The sequence below is a fragment of the Zalophus californianus genome, chromosome 2 (assembly GCF_009762305.2).
Source record: "Zalophus californianus isolate mZalCal1 chromosome 2, mZalCal1.pri.v2, whole genome shotgun sequence".
NCBI lineage: Eukaryota > Metazoa > Chordata > Mammalia > Carnivora > Otariidae > Zalophus > Zalophus californianus.
In genome coordinates, this window is record NC_045596.1 from 88578936 (window position 1) to 88601542 (window position 22607).

At 39.6% G+C, this 22607-nt stretch overlaps 1 protein-coding gene across 9 annotated transcripts in view; it reads left to right on the plus strand.

Annotated features, from left to right (window-relative positions):
* Positions 1-7603, plus strand: part of SGMS2 (sphingomyelin synthase 2) — an 83965-nt gene extending 76362 nt beyond the window's left edge. For all 9 annotated transcript variants that reach the window (XM_027598137.2, XM_027598136.2, XM_027598132.2 and 6 more), the window contains exons 5-6: positions 1648-1814; positions 3337-7603. In XM_027598137.2, the coding sequence (XP_027453938.1) occupies positions 1648-1814; positions 3337-3540 (371 nt within the window). In that variant the 3' untranslated portion in view covers positions 3541-7603. The remainder of the gene's footprint in view (positions 1-1647; positions 1815-3336) is intronic.
* The last annotated feature ends 15004 nt before the right edge of the window (positions 7604-22607 follow it).

Genomic DNA, 22607 nt, shown 5'->3' on the forward strand with positions numbered 1-22607 from the left:
TTTCAAAATAATTTCTATTAAATCTTTGCTTTGGGTCAGCCACTATGCTCAGTTAGTGTGCAGTAGTCCCAATGTGGTAGCATACCTGGGAATACATTTTTGTGGAAGAGCAGTGTTAGAATTTCCAGCCATTCCTAAAACTTCATTTTCAGTTCCACAAGTAGTAAAATGACCATTCGGCCCGCCTCTTTACTCCTTGTCTGCTTCAGCTTTGCTTCTTGTGGATAAACAAATACAAAATGGTTCTGGTTTGCCCAAACAGTTTTAACTTATCTAAGGTAATAAATATCAGGGGACCTATCAGCAGAGGTAGTTGGGTTGGTGTGAGACTTCAGGGAAGGGTGGAGTCTGTGGTTCTGCAGAATGCATATTTAGTGAACTCTCCAGATGTCTAAATGTTGGCTCAATTTTGAGTATTCTCCGCCTAACAGAACAGTTGTGGGGCCTGGATCTGGCCACCCAAGCTGTAAAGGGTAAGGCCTCTTCCCGCTTTAAAATTCTAGGAGTCCGTCACTTGTCTGCTAGAACTTAGTGGCAGGATGAGCCAACTGAGAAGGAACAAGGAGCACATTCAAAATGGAAAAGTCAGACTTCCAAATGCAAATGCAGGCTTGGTATCTTACTGTTCCGCTTGGGACCAAAAGAGCAACAGCTATTTCACCAAAAACTATTTTTCATTTGAGTGATACCTGATTTGGTGTTTCCTCTAAACTTCTGGAGATGGATCCTTTTACTCTCTACCATGGTTCTGCACTTAGAAATAAATATCACTATGAAGATAAACACAGGCAAATAGAAAATAAATCGGTTTGTGAGAGTATTAACTTTGTGAGCTAATAAGGCTTTAAAATAGAAAAAAAGGAAAAAGCTATTAAAGAAAAAGAAAAGAGAAAGCTATCGGCAATGAACCAGAGGTTGCATCTATACCTGCATCATCAGCACCTGTGTGGGCAAGCTGTGGCGTGCACGATCCTGTTTCACCTGATGAGTGCTCTTGTTCTCTCTTACAGCCGATCAATATGATGACCTTCTTGGTGGCCTCAGTAGGAAGGCTAAAATCCACAAGTGAATGAGCCAGAATCCTAAGCTTTATATAGGGAGCATTTATAGTTACCATTAGCAATAACAGTATAAAACTGCTGAGAAGCAAAATATTGCTAGCCGCAAGGCTGTTTTTCTCCCCCTGGAGAAATCAGAGTAAGTTTATGTAAGACCTGAGATGACTCTTGCTTTCTCATTTTCCCCCACGTTTTCCTTGACAACTACCCTTGCTTTTGACCCCTACCGCTTTTCTTTCCAGTGGGATCCTTCTGTGAGCCAGTATGAGCCAATTCCAGCCAACCTAATAAACAATTCTGTTCTCTTCCTTACCGAGTGGCTTAGCAGTAGGCGAGGTCTAGGATGGCTAGACAATGACTGTTCCCCAGGGAATGACTATCAGACCTGCTACCAGTGGTCCACTTTCCGCTCCCTTCCTACGGAGCAAATCCTGGGCGGCTGACGGTGACTCATTGGGGGTTAATCTGTTTTCTTCTTCCGGTGCCTTCCTGATCTTAGATTATTCTACTTAAGGTCGTTAGTGTAGACTGTAATCACTGAATTCGTCTCTGGGAATCTTATTAACTCTATACTTTTTCTGCTGTCTAGATTCACCTCGTCACTTCTGGTGGTATCATTTAATCTGCTGGCTACTGAGTGCCGCTGGGATCATCTGCATTCTTGTAGCGCACGAACACTATACCGTCGATGTGATCATTGCTTATTATATTACAACACGGCTGTTTTGGTGGTACCATTCAATGGCCAATGAAAAGGTGAGAACAGGGAAGCCATCCCCGGATAATTTCTTTTCTTGCAATGCAGTGGCCCTTTTTTCATACAGCGGGGTTTCAGATAGCTTTAGTGGGAATGCCCACTGTCCCCACTCACATGTGGGGTCTGGGTCAGTTCACTGAAACATATCCCCGTGACTGCCTCTTCAAATAAATCGTGTCACAAATATAGATGACATTTAAGGATAAAAGGGCGGTGTAATTATAGAGCATAGTGTTTTCCTAATTTGACTCATCGATACCAGAACTGAAGAAGTATAAATGCTAACTTAAAATACGGTAACCTTCTCTATAGAAGCATTGTGGCGCAGCTCAGTAGGCCCTGCTCCCTGCCCTCAGAGAACCTAATTTTGCGAAGACAGCAATTATTGTTAAACTTCACGCAAAATAAGTAGTCCGTGGATTCCTGGATTTGGTACATCTTTTGGTGCTACTGTGCTCTCTGGCTTCCCTTCTTATACTTCCTTATTTGTTACTGCTGCCTTCTGTCCCCAGGCGACCTTTTCTTTGCTTCTGCTGCTCATGTGGAAAGAGCTAACTCAAAGGCCACATCTTCTGGGAAGCCTTCCTAGCTCCTGCTGTCTTCCTGTCATCCCAAGATGGGATGGTTCCTCCCCTTCTCTGTGTTTCCCTAGTCTAGGTGTGTGTGCCTGGTGTCAGAGAGTGAGTCCGTGTAGGAGGATTTCTCTTTGGGTGGTCCCGCCATATTGTCTGATGCGTAGAATTTGTGAGCACATGTCATTCCCAAAGGGTCTAAATCCAACTCTCGTCTAGGGCTATCCACTGATAGATGCCTTTTCTATGGGTTATTTTGTGTCTGTGGCTCTCCTTCCCATTTTGTAGACTCCCATTTCCACCTTCCTTCCTTCTTACACTTCCATCTGGGTATCTCCTGACACCATCAACCCAAAACCTTCACTTTTCACCTTAAATCTGTTCCACCCTGTGAGTTCACCTTTCACTCTTCCATCTTCCTAGGCCTCGATCCACCTGCTTATGCATCCTGAGCACTGTCCCTCCTGGACAACTCACACATCCACTCCTGAGTCTCTTACTGGGATTGCATGCAGAAGAATTTGCATGAGATGGAAAGGGGGAAGGAGCCTGGGACCAGAAATATGTCAGGATCAGGGAAAAGGCACAAAGACAAATACTGCCTGGGTGGCTCAGTTGGTTAAGCGCCTGCCTTCGGCTCAGGTCATGATCCCAGGGTCCTGGGATGGAGCCCCGCGTTGGACTCCCTGCCCGGCGGGGAGTCTGCTTCCCCCTCTGCCTGCCACTCCCCCTGCTTATGCGCTATCTCTCTCTCTCTCTCTCTCTCTCTCTCTCTCTCTGACAAATAAATTCTTTAAAAAAAAAAAAAAACAAAGACAATTACTGCCTTGTGATTCTGATTCTGCTGCTTTCTCTGTTATGGTACAATGAATGATAATTAAGAAAAAAATAGGATGCAAATCATGAAAAATAGGTCTCATTTTCCTTTTTATTTTTCTACTTTTTACAGAACTTGAAGGTCTCTTCACAGACGAATTTCTTGTCTCGAGCATGGTGGTTCCCCATCTTTTATTTTTTCGAGAAAAACGTACAAGGCTCAATTCCTTGCTGCTTCTCCTGGCCACTCTCCTGGCCCCCTGGCTGCTTTAAATCTTCATGCAAAAAGTATTCACGGGTTCAGAAGATCGGTGAAGATAATGAGAAATCTACCTGAGGAGCAAAACAAAGGCATCAGCTCTTATACCAAAAGAGTTAACGCTGTAACCAAAGGTATAGTTTTGGGTTTTTATTTTAGAAGACCTGACTGGTAAATGAAGAAGTGGACCAAATTTCGTGTAAATGAGTAGAAAGATGAATGAAGTATTACCCTTTGACTGTTTTTTTATTCATCCTGAGAAAGGTATATGCTCCTGCAGCTCTTCATTCATTGGTGACAAGCCCCCAAACTGGGATTTTACTAATGAGCTTGTTAAAGAGGTGCCAAAGAACCTACTATTCCTTCTCCTTATTCTTTATCCACTAAAGCCCTCTACAGAATTTCTTCAGGATTTTTTTTCCCTCCAACATCAGAAGAATTTGTTAATGTTTTAAATAAAATATCTGGATATATACAGCTACTGTGTAAATAGAATAACCTAATGTTGAGAGTGGTTTTAGCATTAGGCTTATTAATGAGGGGGAGATCTATTGGTTGTAAGTAAACTTGAGGTGAACTTTGTTTCCACCTTGTCACGGGGAAGGTCAGGGTCAGGTCTGGGAATGTGCACCTGTTGCTACCACCCACTGCACTATGTATCACTTCTACTTTTTTTTTTTTAAACTGATAATTTTCTTAAAAAAAAAAAAAAGGAAAGATGATCCAATATGGAAGTATTTGACACATCTCACAGATTTTATGCGTGTGTAAATATTTCACTTTAAAATCTCTAGGACAGATACAGAGGAAACATGGAGCTATTTCTGTTAAACAGGTGGTCCTTGTGTATACATTCATCTGCTCTCTGCCGGGTAAATTTGCATCTGTGCCCCGCCCCCGCCCCCTAGGGCAGGTAGCTGCTCCAGCACAGGCTGAAAACACGCATGTATGTGAATGGATGCTCGTGCCACTTGGGGGACAAGCCTGCGTTTCTCTCCCGTCCTACCCTGTGTGAGATCTGTTTTAGAGCGGCTAAATCGGCTAATCGGAACTCAGAGATGCAGTTGGTCATGTTTCACTGGAAACTCTTTCTTCCTAGTTACATTGTACTTTATGGAAAAACCAAGACGGAGTCTAAAAGTGTAATGTATCCTTGCCTTTTAGCAAGAGACTCAGCTTCTTATAAATGGGTCCTAAGGACATATGCCACAACTGAGTAATTTTACTTTGATCGTGAAATTACACCACGGTGCTGCATTTTCCTCTCCTGTTGGAATCAGTCTGTTAGACAGTGACAGCGACCCAGTAAAGGGGGAGCATCGTTTCTAAAGTTCTTTGAGGTGATGCAAAAAGAAGATGGATTTTTAAAAATCAGATCAGATTAATGCTGTCAGAGTTGGTTAATTTCTTGAGCCTTCTAGTAACTCTAAAATGAGATTTATGGTTACAGAATCATCAACCCTAGGTCAGAAGACAGGCCCATGAGGTAGAAGGGGGCAGTTACATTTATATTGAAGGCAAAAAAGGTGAAAATTTCCCTCCATTTAAGAATGAAAAATACCCCTGAATTTGTCATTATAAACTAGTTTGCTTTGATTTGGTACACAAAATTGACCTTCAGATTGCTTGAGAGAAGCACAATACAAATCTTTTCAGAAGGGTCATTATTTTTGGTGCTAAAATTCTGTGTCTGTATTCAGAATGGCTCTTTCTCTGAGTAACAGAAGAATCACTAAAGGAAAGGTAGTTGAATTCAAAGGCAGGAAAAAAGACATTCTTCATCCAGTTATTTAAAATGAGAATGGAAATCCTGAATATCCTTGGCAGACTTTGAAATGCAAGTAGTTTTCTGGTATTTGTTATTAAATAAACCAATAAGAAATAGATCTATAGTTTACCAGATGTGCTTAAGCCAGAATTTTGTCTTTCTTTTGCTAAATATTGACACTTGTGACATTTAAGGTGTTGTGCTTGAAAACACTGAGTTTCAATTCCTGCTGTCCGATTATGAGGAAAAGCATCTGACACGGAAGCCTGGGTTTTGTGCTCCTGACGTTGGCATATTCCTTGAGCATCTAATTCATAACCTGATAGACCTGAGAGCCTTATTCAGCAGTGTCTTGGATAACCTAATTTTCTTCAACTTAAATAAGGAAAAGTATTTAAGATTTAAAAATCATGGTGTGTTGATTGTTGGAGACCCTTGAAACAGTAAACCTTGCATTTTAGTCAAGTGATGCAGTTTTTTAAAAAATACCATCACCTTTTAAAGAACTAAAAACCTCTCTGACCTCACGTGTGGAGACACTATTATTGCTCACGTGTTCCTTACATGTATGTGTCACAGGTGTCTAATAGACACAGAGGAAACATGTGATTTGAAAAGGAGGGAAAACACCAAAGTTTCAAGATGGGAAAATAAAAGAAATAGAGAAACTCATTTACATTTACCAAAGCAAACTTGAGGCTTAACCTAACATGCCCCTTTGGGATAGAAAACTTAAAACAATTATGATCTTGCCTTTGAAATAGTGAATTTTAGGAGCTCCTTTTCCTTGCTAATTATGATACGAGATCTTATCCACTATCTTTTTTTTTTTGTAAACCAGTGCTCCTGTTTGAAGCTTTTCTTGGAATTGAGTCCTGTGCGATATCTATAACAGGATTCCCATAAATTAGGCATATTTTTTCTAAATTCTTTCAAATGGAAATGGGTTCCTCTCAGATTCTATTTTTTGAGCTCCTCCACAGCTCTGAAAATAAAGCATTGCTCCTGATTCCACCCAGAGTGATTTTAAATTTGTTATTTAATTTACTGGCATCTTGGGAAATAAGTTGTGCTGAGGAAGGAAGGCTGTTTTGAGCGAGCCCGGGCCCCGGTCTAGGGTAATGAGGACCTTGCCTAAGGTTCTTTGCTGTATAGCAGTGCCCCCTAGTGGAATTATGTTATATGACTTGGAACGCAAACTTGCCACTTTTTTAAGTATATTTTCAAGTTTTTAAAAGGCATTGGTTTGGTTGTTGTTTTTTTGTTTTGTTTTTGCCAATAATCTGAAAGCATCATGCAAAAGGGATTATTTTAAAGGTCCTTTAAACCTTTCCCAAAGGGAAAATGTGCTTAGATCCCAGGAAGTTACAATTCTAATCCTTTATCCATTCGATCAAAGAAAATTTGCAGACCATTTTACCTCTCATTATCACAATCATTAATGTCTCCCTTTATAACTACCTATACTTTGTTTACTTTGAAACACAGGTTGGCAGTCTTTCTTATTTTGTATTTGTATTTTTTTTACATGCTAAAGCTCATGCAGCTTTTTAAATTAAAAGTTCACATCTTGTTTCTTCAATATTTAAGCATTTCCTTTTTATTTGTCGTTTTTGTTTTGCACTGTAAAACTTCTTAAAAATTTAAGCCGGTCTTAACATACTCACTTCTGTACTGCAAGGAAGTGTGAGAAGGAATTTCTTGATAATGAGTTTACAAGTTTTAAATCGAGCATATTTTAAGTAATATGCCATGTGTTGAAGGCTTTCCTATTTGTATAAAGGTTTCTGGTATTTTTTTTTTTTAATGTCATTGTGTTGCAATAATTTAACTCCTTTGACTTACTTGCTAAAAATATTCTATTAAGAAGTGCTCTTGACTTCAATACCTAAACACTGAAAATCATGTCAAAGGTACCCAAAGATAAGTTTTTATACAGATACACACCTTATAAGTTCTGATTTATTACTCATTAATCTAACTATGCTGTGTTCTAAATGAATCATGAATGAGAATAGTTCTTTATTATGGAATTATTTAAAACTGTCCTTTAAAAGAAAAAAAAACTGTAAACATAAGCTAATCTAGTTGCCAAGTTGGAATTCATTATTTAATTTACCTCCTATGCAATGATTAATGCTGCAAAATGTACGGTTATGTTACAGTATATTCATAAAAGAAATATTACAAGGTGTGAGAGGTAGCCTGTTGCAGTCTTTCGGAAATTTACTGTACTGTTTCAATGTGTTAAGTGCCTTGTTGTAAAGTAAAATTTTAAGTCTAGAATTCATTATTTTCCTGACATATTTTTCATTATAATATATACTGTATGCTATTGTAATAGTTTTATTAAATGCTTATATTTTAATCAAACATGTAAATTTCAGAAGCTCTTTTCTCCTTTCCCTAATACCTTAGTTGTTGGTCTCTCATAGAGAGGGATTTGTGTTCAGGTTTGTTGTTGTTGTTTTTTAAAGAGGAAATTATCTTTGTTTAGAAATGTTTTCAGTGCTTGTGCTTTTGTGTTCGTAAAAACATTTCAGGAGGTATTTAGGAGTGGAACTGTAGTTTATACTTCTAAAAATGCCATTTTACATTTACATTTTAAGTGCCTAATTGTTAAAAACTAATTTATGTTTCTACTCTAAAGAGGATATGTGTACTTGGTTTCTAATCTCCTTGGCTTTGCTTTAAAAAAAATATATAGCAAAAAAAAAAAAGCAAAGAGCCTATACTTTGTATTTACCAATAAACCACAGTGACATCAACAGTCTTTTCAAAATTAGTAATACTGTTACTATTTTTAAAAATGTTTTCTTTAAAGGTTTTAAATTTTTGTTTGGTTTTAAGTACTTCTTAAAACCACAAGAGGATTATTTTCTCCAAGCACTATTTTAAAAATAAGGTGATAACCTTCAATTAACAGAACCGTAAGTAAACTGGAATGTGTTATTTTTCCCACCCTCAGACTTAAGGTGAAAAATAATTCAGAGCAATGTTAAGGTCATTCGTGGAGAAGTAAAAAAATCAGCTACATGCTCCGTGATTCTGATTTCCACTGATGCAAAAAGACAAAATCATTAATTCTTCAAGGCAAGCAGGGTCCTTTCTGTTCCTCAGTTCTCCCGACCCTCCTGAAAGAAATGTCCCCCTCATGCCTTCCCTAATGGGGCACTGCGGTGATGTCCTCTCCTAGACTTGTAACCATCACTGCCTCCCTAGATGGCAGCAAGCTGCTTTTGGAGCCTTGAGGGAAGATGAAGGCTGGACCCACCGAGGGCAGATTTAGTAAAAGCAGTTCAGTGGGGCAAGGGGAGTAAGATCATACGGTTCAAAGGTTAACGTGTGGGATATAGTTCAGGTGTTTTCTTTAGATGATCTGGCCATGATAGAATACAGATTGGAATAGTCTTTCTGCCACCCGCACCCGAGCCTTGGATGGAAAGCTCATTTCACTGATGATCCCATTCTCCTGCGTGAAACATTGGCCTGCGGGTTTCGTTGGCATCTAGACGGCATTACACAAGGAACTGAGGCCATGCCCTGTAAACCTTGACATCTTACATTTCCTCTTCTAATAGATGAGACTACCAGAAGCGGAATAATGGATTACTCACTAATGTTAGTTAGCATAGGAATGGATTATGGAGTGCTATGTGTTATACAGTCATTTTATGCTTGACATACAGTCTTTAATCTTCACAAAACCCTGTGAAGTAGGTAAGGAAAGGAGGGGTGACCCCATTTTGTGAGATGTTCTTAAGCGGAGCTGGAACTTGAGTTTTGTTGTCTCTCTTTTGTTCCTTCCTGTCCTGATTACTATGGCCCCCATTATCATTCGTTAGAGGGGTGTGTGTGTGTGTGTGTGTGTTTTGAGGGGGAGTTTAGTCCTTTATCAGCCAGTTAGTTTATTAAGAGGGAAACTGGTCCTTGGAACAGTTTTTTTGTCAAATGCTACTACTTTATCTTATACCTGCAATTTACTGCATATCAGAGGGGAGAAAAGTCAGCACTAAATGCCCTGAATGCAAAAGAATCCCCAAGTGTTTGAGCTCACAGATTTGCTGGACAAAAGCAAACTCACTGCGAGTATCACTTACAGGATAGCACATTATTATGCACTTTTGTCTTAAACAGATTAACACAGGGGACAAGGGCTTTATCTCTAACTGTGACTCTCTCGGGATTATTCCTGAAGGAAGGTCAAAAGGAGAGATGGGATGACCCGCGTTCAGAGGACAACAGTTGGAGGAAATGGAACAGGGGTCTTGGGAGTCATTGTAGTCCGCATTGATTCTAGACTCACCGAGGACCAAAGTGAATCCATAGGAATTTTTGGTCCTGCCCTGAACTAGTGAGTTCTTGGTTCTAAAAATAGGCCCAAGGCACCATGTGTGCTGCTTCTGGACAGGTTTCTGGGTGCATGACTTGAGTGCTTAAATCCAAACATTTATCTTTTTCTTTCAAAGTTCCCTAAATGATGTATTTCTTTGGGTAAAGAGAAGAGAAGCTCGTTTAGAATTAGCGGTCGTGTCAGGCGCCGCTCAATTGCTTTACTGATATTTACCGCTCATAGCAAGCCCGCCACCGCGGGGTGGGGGTGGGGGATCTGCTCACACTCCCTCTCTAATTGAGGGAACTCTGAGGTAAACGGGGTGGGGGGGGGGGCGCAAGGAGCCCGGCGATACCAAGCCCAGGAACGCCAAAACCCATAATTTTCCTGTCGCTCCAAAGTAACAGGAGAGTCACGCGTGAGTGAGGAATTCCAGAAAAGAAGAAAAGCCTCTTGCAGTAATCTTTTGACAGCCAGGTTTTGTGTTGTTGGAGCAGTGTTGAGGAGTGCTTGTGAGTGAGTCGTGTAAACATCTTTGACCCACATTTTGACCATTGATGTGGTGAATGGGGCAAAACTTTGTTGCTCCCATCCCCCTCGTTCCATCGCACACCTGCTTGAGGCCAACGGCAGGGGGGCTCTGGGCCTGTAAGGAGACACCCCCAGAGCACACCCAAGACCCCTAGGCAAGCAGCTCTTTGCTGGGAGGAGACGGCACTTTTGAACGTATTTTGTATTATATCCAGTTTCCCAGCCCGTGTTTGAAGGGAATGTTTGACATTGGGACACTGGGAAAAAGACATTTCCCTGGTATCTTAGTCCGTTGGGGCTGCTCTAACAGAATACCATAAACCAGGTGCCTTCAACAATTCACACGTGGTATATGTGCTGTCGAAGCGAGCACCAACAACTGACATGTTTCTCACAGCCCTGGAGGTTGGGAAGGTTGGGAAGTAGGATCAGGATGCCGGCATGGTGGGGCTACGGTGAGGACTTTATCCTGGTTTCCTCGCGTGTTGGGGGTGGGGGGGGGGAGGAGAGAAGGCTTTCAGCTACCTCTTCTTTCAACAACACTAATCCCATCATGGGGCCCCTCCCCTCCTGACTTCATCTAAACCAGATGACTTCCCAGACATCTCACCTTCTAGTACCATCCTATTGGGGTTAGGGTTTCAACATATAGATTTTGGGGACACGAACATGTGGTCTATAACACCTGGGTTTCTTAAATATATAAACCTATCTTTTTAAAGCACAGTGCACTGCTTAAAGCATAGGGTCTTAGGTGTTTTGGGTCCCATCGCTCTCCTATCCTCTGAGCCCAGTCCATGGGTGGTACTTACCACACTGTTTTCAATGAACAGTGCCTTCTGCCTGGTCTGGCTGCTCCCTCTGGTCATCCCCATCCTCGGTAGGGCTGTGCTCAGTCCTACCACACAGTGTGCTTCCCAGAATATCAGCCGCCCCCCACGGAAGGCAGCATGCCACGGTGGCCCTTTGCTGCTTGGGTTCAAGTCTCTGTTCTTCTAGAACTGGCTATACGTTAGAAGTTCAACAAGTTGCCTAAACTCTGCACTTCAGTCTCTTTATCTGTAGGATGAAATTAATAAATAGTCCATGTCTCACAGAGCTGTTGGAAGGACTAAATGAAAAATAGTAATTATAAGATACACATTTAGTGTTAACTATATTCAATTAACAAGTGTTTTAGGCACTGTGATTCCAGCACCGAAATTATCAATGTTTATCCAGGTCTTGCCTGCCTGAAACTTCAGCTTTATCTTCTCCTTCTCTGAATTCCTCCCTAAAATGCACATACAAGCTACTTGCTAAAATCACCGCTGTAAGGTGGGTTTTTTTTTTTAATAAATCCCTTTTCCATACCAAATTAAACTTCCTTAAAAGAAAGGAGTCTTAGTATTCATTTCAGTATCAAATAAAGTTATCATAGACAAGATCGTCAGCAAATACTTGTTGAATTAATTTTTTAAAATATCATCTCATGTATCTGAATTCATAAAGATTCATTGAAAAGGAAATTGCCCATCATGCCACCAACAATTTGCTATTAATAGGGACATTTGCCAAACCACCAAATGTTTATAACTTGAAATTGTTTCAGTAGCCATCCTATCTTATGTATTTTGTAATATTTTGGTCAAAAATATGGATTGAAAAATAAAGATTGAAATGGAAAATCCAAAGCCTTTGGACTTGACCCCTATGTTTGATTCCTAAAGCAGTTGCTTCCCAGCCATCTAACCTTGCGCAAGTTACTTTATCTTTCTGGAATATGGTGTACCCTCTATAAAATAAGAGTGAAGAAACTTAATCTTCTTAGGTGAGGATTAGAGGTAATGTATATAATAGAGCACTTGACACTTGACTCACATTAATATACAATAAAGTCTAATTGGAAAATACAATTCATGAAATTTTAAAATATTTTTAATTTTATTGTAAATATGAGGGTTCTTTAAATTGTAAGAACCTAGAAATGAAACATTTTCTACTTCATACGAGATACAAATCCTTGTCATGTTATGCAAGCTTTTGGGTTTCAATTGAGAACATGCCAGTTGTTTAAGCTTATTTCCAAAGGGCTCTGCCTGCCTTCCCCACATTTTGTACAATAATCAGACACATGAATTGTTTCTCTCTCTCCAGAAACATCCAGGAAAAGTGAGTGGTGAATTGCTAGTGTGGAATTATTTTTTTTATTAGAAAAAAATAATTTTTCCTATTTTCTAATAAAAAGAATTCATTCAATAAAATAATCCATGGCTCACGCTGGCTCTGCTGCCACTGACCATGAAATTAAGAGTGATCATTTTGTCTTAGTCACGTGAAGCTACAGCTGGTTCATCACAGTGAGATCAACATTGTGCTGCCAACAAAGTTACTAGATTTCACCAGTAACTAATCTAGTGAGCTGACTTCTACATGACCTGTGTATGTATTGGGACGAACACCAGAATTCAGGCAATTCCCAGCCTTGAGATTAAGTTATATTAAAGAGAATTAAACTCAAAAGCAGAAAAAGTCATTAAAGGCTGTTGCTATCAACAACCTTCCCAGGAGATATAAGATATCCACTGCTGGAGCTATTTAAAATGAAATTGCTCAAAACATAAAAATTCACAACATGGAAACCAACCAAGACATTCTTAACCAATGGGTCAAAGAAGAAATCACAAGGGAAATTTGAAAATACCTTGAAAGAAATGACAATGAAAACACATAATACCAAAATTTACAGGATACAGTGAAAGTGGGAAATTTATAGCTGTAAATGCATGCATTATAAAAGAAAGATTTTAATAACCTAACTGTAGACCTTAAAGAAATAGAAGAAGAAGAGCAAACGCAATTCAAAGCTAGCAGGTGGAAGGAAATAAAGAGTGGAGCAGAGACAGGAATAGAAAAACAACAGAGAAATCAATGGAACCAAAAGTTGGTTCATTGAAAAGAGCAATAAAGAATTGATAAACTTTTCACTGGAATGACTATGAAAAAGAGTGAGAAGGCTTAAATTACTAAGAATGAAAGTGGGGACATTACTAGTGATTTTACAGAAATAAAGTTTATAACAGTACTATGAGTAATTGCAAATTGGTAACCTATATGAAATGGACAAATTTCTAGAAACATAAAACCAACCAGTGCTGAATCATGAAGACATAAAGTATCTGAATAGACCTATAACTAATAAAGAGACTGAATCAATAATCAAAAACCTCCCAACAAAGAAAAGCCCTGGACCAGATGGCTTCCCTGGTGAATTCTGCCAGTAACTTAAAGAATTAACACGAGGAGTGCCTGGGTGGCTCAGTCGGTTAAGCATCTGACTCTTGATTTCGGTTCAGGTCATGATCTCAGGATTGTGTGATTGAGCCCCCCATTGGGGCTGGTATTCTCTCTCTCTCTCTCTCTCTCTCTCTCTCTCTCTCTCTCTCTCTCCCCCTTTGGCCCTTCCCCCTTTCTCCCTGTCTTAAAAAAAAACAAAACAACAACAACAACAACAACAGAAACACCAATCTTTCTCAAGCTCTTCCAGCAAATTGAAGAGAACACCTCCTAACTTATTCTATGAGGCCAGAATGACTGTGACACCAAACCCAGGCAAAAACACTACAGGAAAAGAAAACCTCAGACCAACATCCCTTATGAATACTGACACAAAAATCCCCAACAAAATAGTAGCAAACTGAATTTAGCAGCATATTAAAAGGATTATATACCATAACCAAGAGGGACTTAGTCCTGGAATGCAAGAGTGAGTGATTTAACATGAAAATCAACATACTGCATTAACAGAATGAAGGAGGGGGAAAAAAAACTATTTTGATTGAGGCAGAAAAAGCATTTGACAAAATTCAACACCCTTGCATGATAAAAACACTCAACAAACTAGGAATGAAAGGAAACTACCTCAACATAATGAAGTCTATATATGAAAACCGGACAGCTAACACCATATGCGGTGTTTTTTCTCTAAGATCAGAAGAAAAGATGCCCAGTCTTGCCACTTCTGCTCAATAACAGTGTTGGAAATTCTAGCCACAACAGTTAGGCAGGAAAAAGAAAAAGCATTCAACTTGGAAAGGAAGAAGTAAAATTAATTCTGTTTACAAGTAATATGGCCTTATATGTAGAAAACTAAAGATTATACACACACACACACAACACACACAAAGACTATTAGTTCAACAAATGGTATTGGGAAAACTGGACAGCAACATGAAAAAGAAACTAGACCACTTTCTCATACCATACACAAAAATCAATTCAAAATGGATTAAAGACCTAAATGTGAGACCTGAAACCATAAAAATCTTAGAACACAGGCAGTAACCTTTTTGACATTGGCTGTAGCAACTTTTTTCTAGATATGTCTCCTGAGGCAAGGGAAACAAAAGCAAAAATAAACTATTGGGACTTCATCAAAATAGAAAGCTTCTGCGCAGCAAAGGGAACAATCAACAAAACTAAAAGGCAACCTGCAGAATGGGAGAAGATATTTGCAAATGACATACCCTATAAAGATGTGTGTGTGTGTGTGTGTGTGTGTGTGTGTTTGTAAAATACATAAATATTAAAGAATTTAAATGCATACCAAAACCCAAATAATCCAATTTAAAAAATGAGCAAAAGACATGAACATTTCTCCAAAGAAGACATCCAGATGGCCAACAAACACATGAAAAAATGTTCACTTACCATCTGGGAAATGCAAATCAAAACTACAAGGAAATATCATCTCACACCTGTCTGAATGGCTAAAATCAACAACACAAGAAACAACAGGTGTTGGCAAGTATGTGGAGAAAAAGGAACCCTAGTGCACTATTGGTGGGAATGCAAACTGGTGCAGCCACTGTGGAAAACAGTATGGAGATTCCTCAAAAATTTAAAAATAGAACTACCCTATGATCCAGCAATTGCACTACTGGATATTTACCCAAAGAATACAAGAACGCTAATTCAAAAGGGATACATACACCCATATATTTATAGCAGTATTATTTACAATAGCCAAATTATGGAAGCAGCCCAAGTGTCCATCAATTGATGAATGTGTTCTAAAGAAGATGTGATACACACACACACACACACACACACACACACACGCACACACACACAGAATGGAATAAAAAAGAATGAAATCTTGCCATTTGCAATGACATAAATGGACCTAGAGAGTATAATGCTAAGCAAAACAAGTCAGAGAAAAACAAATACCATATGATTTCACTCATGTGGAATTTAAGAAACAAAACAAGCAAACGGAAAAGAGACAAACCAAGAAAAAGACTCTTAATTATAGAAGTCAAGTTCATGATTCCCAGAGGGGGTGGGGTGGGGGATAGGTTAATTAGGTGATGGGGATTAAGGAATGCACTTGTGAGGAGCACTGGGTGATGTATGGAATTGTTGAATCACTATATTGCACACCTGAAACTAATATAACACTGTTTGTTAACTAACTGGAATTAAAAAATTAACAAGTCTGGGAATTTTTTTAAAATGCAATCATCAACCAAAAGAGAGATTTGTCCTTTACATATTTAATTCTGAGCTTGGACTGGGAATGATTATTTTCCTTCATCTCCGTTATCCTGGAACTGTAAGACCCGTACGCAACTCCAGTGGGGAGAAAACTGGATGGAACCATTTGACTGAAAGCCCATGTCCAAGGTAAGAGGAAAAAGCCAGGACACTGCAGAAGGGTCAGGCATAAATAGAAGGTGAAGACAGAAGGACGCCTGAGAGAAGGGACTCATTATAGACTTGATAGGAGACTCAAGAAGGAAAATGAGTTTTGCAACAACTTCCAGACTTTGTGTATAGACCTGTCTATAAAGACATATAAATTATGTATATTACTAGGCATCTAGAAATCGAGAAACCAATTCTTGATTTCAGCTCAGGTCATGATCTCAGGGTTATGAGACGGAGCCCCACATTGGGATCCATGCTGGACATGGGGCCTGCTTACGATTCTCTCTCTCCCTCTCCCTCTGCCCGTAAGCCCCCTCTCTAAAGAAAAAAAAGAAGGAAAAGGAAGATTCTGTTGCATTTTGTATTGTCCTACAGATATTACAGAGCTTGGAGAGGAGAAAATAGCCTTCTCTTAGAAACTTTCTTTTCAGAGAGGCAGGGATTGCCTAGAAATAGACCTCAGGTCCTTACTGAGCCCCCTTGTTTGAAATGCTAAACAAGTGGTTCCCATCTTACTAGAACCAGCCATCTAGTTTAGCTTATTACTGTCTCTTGTCTTGAATTGACTGATAAACATTTTTTGAAAAGACTATTAGATCTAATAAATGACTTCAAAGTTGCAGGATACAAAATAAATGCACAAAAATCAGTCACATTCCTGTATTTTAAAAACAATCTGAAAAGGAAATTAAAACAATTTCATTTACAGTAGCATCAAAAAGAATAAAATAGGAATAAATTTAACCAGGGGGATGAAAGACTTCTATATTAAAAGTACTGAATAAATGGGAAGACATCCCATGTTCATGGATCAGAAGACTTATTTTGTTAAGATGAAAATACTACCCAAAGCAATCTACAAATCCAATGCAATCTTTATAAAATCTCTATGGTGCTTTTCATAGAAATAGAAAAACTCATCCAAAAGTTCATATGGAATTTCAAGGGATCAAAATAAGAGCAAAATTGCCAATGTAACCAAATTTGCCAAAATAGCCAAAACAATCTTGAAAAAGGAAATAGTTGGAGATCTCACACTTCCTGATTTCAAAACTTACTATAAAGTTACAGTAGTAGGGCGCCTAGGTGGCTGAGCTGGTTAAGTGTCTGCCTTCAGCTCAGGTCATGATCCCAGGGTCCTGGGATTGAGTCCTGCATTGGGCTCCCTGCTCAGTGAGGAGTCTGCTTCTCCCTCTACCCCTCCCCCCTGCTCATGATCTCTCTCTCTCTCTCTCTCAAATAAATAAAATCTTAAAAAAATAAAGGTACAGTAGTCAAAATAGTATGGTACTGGGGTGCCTGGGTGGGTCAGTTGGTTAAGCATCCGACTCTTGGTTTCAGTTCAGGTCATGATCTCAGGGTCATGGGATTGAGCCTCGCATCGGGCTCTGTGCTCAGCGGGGAGTCTGCTTGGGATTCTCTCCTTCTACCTCTGTCCCTCCCCCTGCTCCCCCCCTCTAAAATAAACAAATAAATCTTTTTTATTATATTTTATTTATTTATTTGAGAGAGAGAGCATGAGCAGAGAGGAGAGGTAGAGGAAGAGGGAGAAGTAGGCTCCCCGCTGAGCAGGGAGCCTGATGTAGGACTCGATCCCAGCACCCTGGGATCATGACCTGAGCCAAGGCAGCCGCTTAACCGACTGAGCCACCCAGGCGCCCAATAAATAAATCTTTAAAAACAACAACAACAAGCAAAAAACAGTATGGTACTGGCATAAGTTTGGACATATAGGCCAACTGATAGAATAGAACAAAGAACCCAGAAATAAAACCTTACATAATGGTCAAATGATTTTCAACAAAGGTGCCAATACAATTCAGTGGGAAAAGGACAGTATTTTCAACAAACACTGGTGGGAAAGTTGGATATTCACATGCAAAAGAATGAAGTTGATACTTTACATAAAAAAATTAATCTAAATTTAAGAGCTAAAACTAAAACACTCTCAGAGGAAAATGTGTAAATCTTCATGACCCTGGATTAGGCAATTTTTTTAAAAAGATTTTCTTTCTTTATTTGAGAGAGCACAAGCAGGGGAAGAGGGAGAGGGAGAGCACAAGCAGAGGGAGAGGGAGAAGCAGACTCCCCACTGAGCAGGGAGCTTGACGCAGGGCTCAATCCCAGGACCCTGAGATTATGACCTGAGCTGAAGGCAGATATTTAATGGACTGAGCCACCTAGGCACCCCTAGGCATGACAACAAAAGCACAGGAAAGAAAAACAATAGATAAACTGGACTTAATCAAAATTAAAAACCTTGCACAAAGGAACATCACAAAATGGGAGAGGGGTGCCTGGGTGGCTCAGTTGGTTAAGCGTCTGCCTTCCGCTCAGGTCATGATCCTGGGGTCCTGGGGTTGAGTCCCACATTGGGCTCCCTGCTGAGCAGGGAGCCTGCTTCTCCCTCTGCCTGCCACCTCCCCACTCCCTGCTTGTGTTCTCTCTCTGTCAAATACATAAATAAAATCTTTAAAAAAAAAAACTAAAATGTGAGAAAATATTTGCAAATCATATACCTGATAAGAGATTAATTTCAAGAATATATAAAGAACTACAACTCAACAATAAACAGCCTGTTTAACAAGTAGGCAAAGGACTTGGATAGATATTTCTCTAAAGAATATATACAAATGGCCCATAAGCACACAAAAAGAGGCTCAGCATCATCAGTCATTAGAAAAATGTAAATCAAAACCACAAGGTACCACTTTACACCCATTAGAGTGGCTACTACGGAAAAAAGATGGCTATTAAGAAAAGAAAAAGAACAACAGAAAATAACAATTATTGGTGAGGATATAGAGAAATTGGAACCCTTGTCACTGGTATCGTAGGGATGTAAAATGGTGCGGCCACTGTGAAAAACAGTTTGATGATTCCTCAAAAAGTTGAATATAAACTTGCTGTATGATTCAGCAATTCCACCCCTAGATATATACCTAAAATAACTGAAAGCAGGTTCTCAACAGATATTTGTACACCCATGTTCATAGCAGCATTATTGCCAATAGTGCAAAGTGGAAACAATCCAAATGTCCATCAGTGGATGAACGGATAAAGAAAATGTAGCATATACATACAATGGAATGTTATTCAGCCCTAAAAAGGATTGGCATTTTGACATATAACATGGATGAACCATGAAAACATTATGAAAATTTATAGTGAGATAAGCCAGGCACAAAAGGACAAATATTGTATGGTTCTACTTATATGAGTTACCTAGAACAGGCAATTCAGAAGGACAGAAAGTAGGGAAGTTACCAGGGGCTAGGGGAGATGAGGAGTTATTTAATGGTACAGGGTTTCCATTTGGAAAGATGAAGTTCTGGAAATAGATAGCAGTGGTAGTTACAGAACTGTGACTGTTATTGTGAGTGTACTTAATGCCACTTAAAAATCATAAAAATGGTAAATTTTATGTAAATTTTACCACAATAAATAAAAAACTCTGTTTATTCCAGCACTGTTTTTAATAGAAAGATACTGGAAATAACCTAGATATTTATTAACAAAGGATTTGGCCAATAAAGTGTGTGACATGCCAGATTGATTTCCTAATGGTCTTGGTTTTGCCTCTGGCCCTTTACAGAGCAGCCAAAGGGACTTTATTAAAACCTAAGCCAGGGGCGTGCCTCAGTCGGTTAAGTGTCCAGCTCTTGATTTTGGCTCAGGTCGTGATCTCAGTGCGGTGGGATGGAGCCCCATGTCAGGCTCCACACTCAGCACAGAGTTGCTTATCCCTCTCCTTTGGCTTCTCCCCACCACCCCACAACATGCTCCCTCTCTCTCTCTCTCAAATAAATAAATAAGTATAATCTTAACAACAACAACAACAACAACAACAAAATACCCTAAGCCAGATGATGGTATTCCTTCTCAAAAGCACTTCAGTGGTTGACCATCTTACTCAGAATAAAAGCCAAAGTCTCTACAATGCCCTACAAGTCTACCTCTTTGAGGTCATCCCTTTGTACCCTCCCCCTTACCTCCTTCACTCCAGCCATATTGGCCTCCTTGTTCCTGGAAACTCCCAGCATACTTTACCTTCAGGGCCTTCGCACTTGCTGCTTCCTCTGTCTGGCATGCTCTTTCCCCAAGTACCTACAAACCTTTCATCAGGTGACCAGTGTCCATGCAAAAGAGATTTCCCTGAATCCCTCATATGAGATAACAACCCTCTCTCCATGCACACACACACAAAGATAGCAACCCCAATGTGCTTTATCTCCTCCATGGTATTTGTCACCAACGGACGCTATACATTTGTTCATCTTTCATCTGTCTTCTTCCACTAGAAAGTAAGCTCCTTGTAGGGCAAGCACTTTGTTTTGTTCACACAGTATTCTCAGCGTTGAGAACACTGTATGACACTCATGAGAGAACAAATCCATTTAATAAAATACCAAACAACTGTTTAAAACGGATGAAATAAATCAATACTCGTTGACATGGCAAGATCCTCAAAATACACTGTCATGTGAAAAGGGCAGGTTAGTGAACCAAAAGCATAGTGTGATGACATTGATGGGGGCGGGGGAGTCTAAGCAGGTCTCTGAAAGGATGTATTTTACACTTAACAGAGGTTATCTCTGAGAGTAGAAAGGCAAGGTTATGTGTCAGCAATTCAGTAATGTGGCAGGATACAGAATCAAAGCACAGAAATCAGTTGCTTTCCTATAACATTGTAACTGTGTTGAGTGTTTCCTATAACATTGTAACTCTGCTGAGTGCGGAGCCTGACATGGGGCTCCATCCCACCACACTGAGATCACGACCTGAGCCAAAATCAACTGTAGAAAGAGAAATTAGGGAATCGATTCCATTTACAATAGCACCAAAAACTATAAGATACCTTGGAATAAACCTAACCAAAGAGTTGAAGAATCTATACTCTAGAAACTACAGAACGCTTATGAAAGAAATTAAAGAAGACACAAAAAGATGGAAAAACTTTCCATGCTCATGGATTGGAAGAATAAACATTGTTAAAATATCTATGCTGCCCAGAGCAATCTATACTTTCAACACCATCCTGATTAAAATACCAATGGCATTTTTCAAAGTGCTGGAACAAACAATCCTAAAAGTTGTATGGAACCAGAAAAGATGCCAAATCGCCAAGGAAATGTTGAAAAAGAAAAACAAAGCTGGGGGCATCACGTTGCCCGATTTCAAGCTATATTACAAAGTTGTGATCACCAAGACAGCACGGTACTGGCACAAAAACAGACACATAGATCAATGGAAGAGAATACAGAGGCCAGATATAGACCCTCAACTCTATGGTCAACTAATCATCTTCAACAAAGCAGGAAAAAATATCCAATGGAAAAAAAGACAGTCTCTTCAATAAATGGTGCTGGGAAAATTGGACAGCTATATACAGAAGAATGAAACTCGACCAGTCTCTTACACCATACACAAAATGGATGAAAGTCCTCAATGTGAGACAGGAATCCATCAAAATCCTAGAGGAGAACATAGGCAGTAACCTCTTCAACATCGGCCACAGCAACTTCTTTCAAGACAGGTCTCCAAAGGCAAGGGAAACAAAAGTGAAAATGAACTTTTGGGACTTCATTAAGATAAAAGCTTCTGCACAGCAAAGGAAACAGTCAACAAAACAAAGAGGCAACCCACAGAATGGGAGAAGATATTTGCAAATGACACTACAGACAAAGGGCTGATATCCAAGATCTATAAAGAACTACTCCAACTCAACACCCAAAAAAACAAATAGTCAAGTCAAAAAATGGGCAGAAGACATGAACAGACACTTCTCAAAAGAAGACATACAAATGGCTAAAAGACACATGAAAAAATGCTCATCATCAGTAGCCATCAGGGAAATTCAAATCAAAACCACATTGAGATACCACCTTACACCAGTTAGAATGGCCAAAATTGACAGGGAAAGAAACAACAAATGTTGTAGAGGTTGTGGAGAAAGGGGAACCCTCTTACACTGTTGGTGGGAATGCAAGTTGGTACAGCCACTCTGGAAAACAGTGTGGAGGTTCCTCAAAAAATTAAAAATAGAGCTACCCTATGACCCAGCAATTGCACTACTGGGTATGTACACCAAAGACACAGATGTAGTGAAAAGAAGGTCCATATGCACCCCAATGTTCATAGCAGCAATGTCCGCAATAGCCAAACTGTGGAAAGAGCTGAGATGCCCTTCAACAGATGAATGGATAAAGAAGATGTGGTCCATATATACGAGGGAATATTACTCAGCCATCAGAAAAGATGAATACCCAACTTTTACATCAACATGGATGGGACTGGAGGAGATTATGCTAAGTGAAAAAAGTCAAGCAGAGAAAGTCAATTATCATATGGTTTCACTTATTTGTGGAACATAAGGAATAGTATGGAGGACATTAGGAGAAGGAAGGGAAAAATGAAGGGGGGGGAATCGGAGGGAGAGACGAACCATGAGAGACTATGGACTCTGAGAAACAAACTGAGGGTTCTAGAGGGGAGAGGGGGTAAGGAGATGGGTATTAAGGAGGGCACGTGTTGCAATGAGGACTTGGTGTTATACGCAATGAATCATGGAACACTACATCAAAACTAATGATGTACTGTATGGCGATTAACATAACATAATAAAAAAACAAAGTGCGCGCACGTGTGTGTGTGTGTGTGTGTGTGTACTTTGTTTTCTGTAGCAACGGCCTTAGTACAGTTCTATTTCTCCGTATTTATCCTACTGAAATAAAGATGTATATATCAGTTTTGTTCACAACGGCAAACAAAACAAAACAAAACAAACACTGACATGGCTTATGTGTTGACAACAGGGTGTTG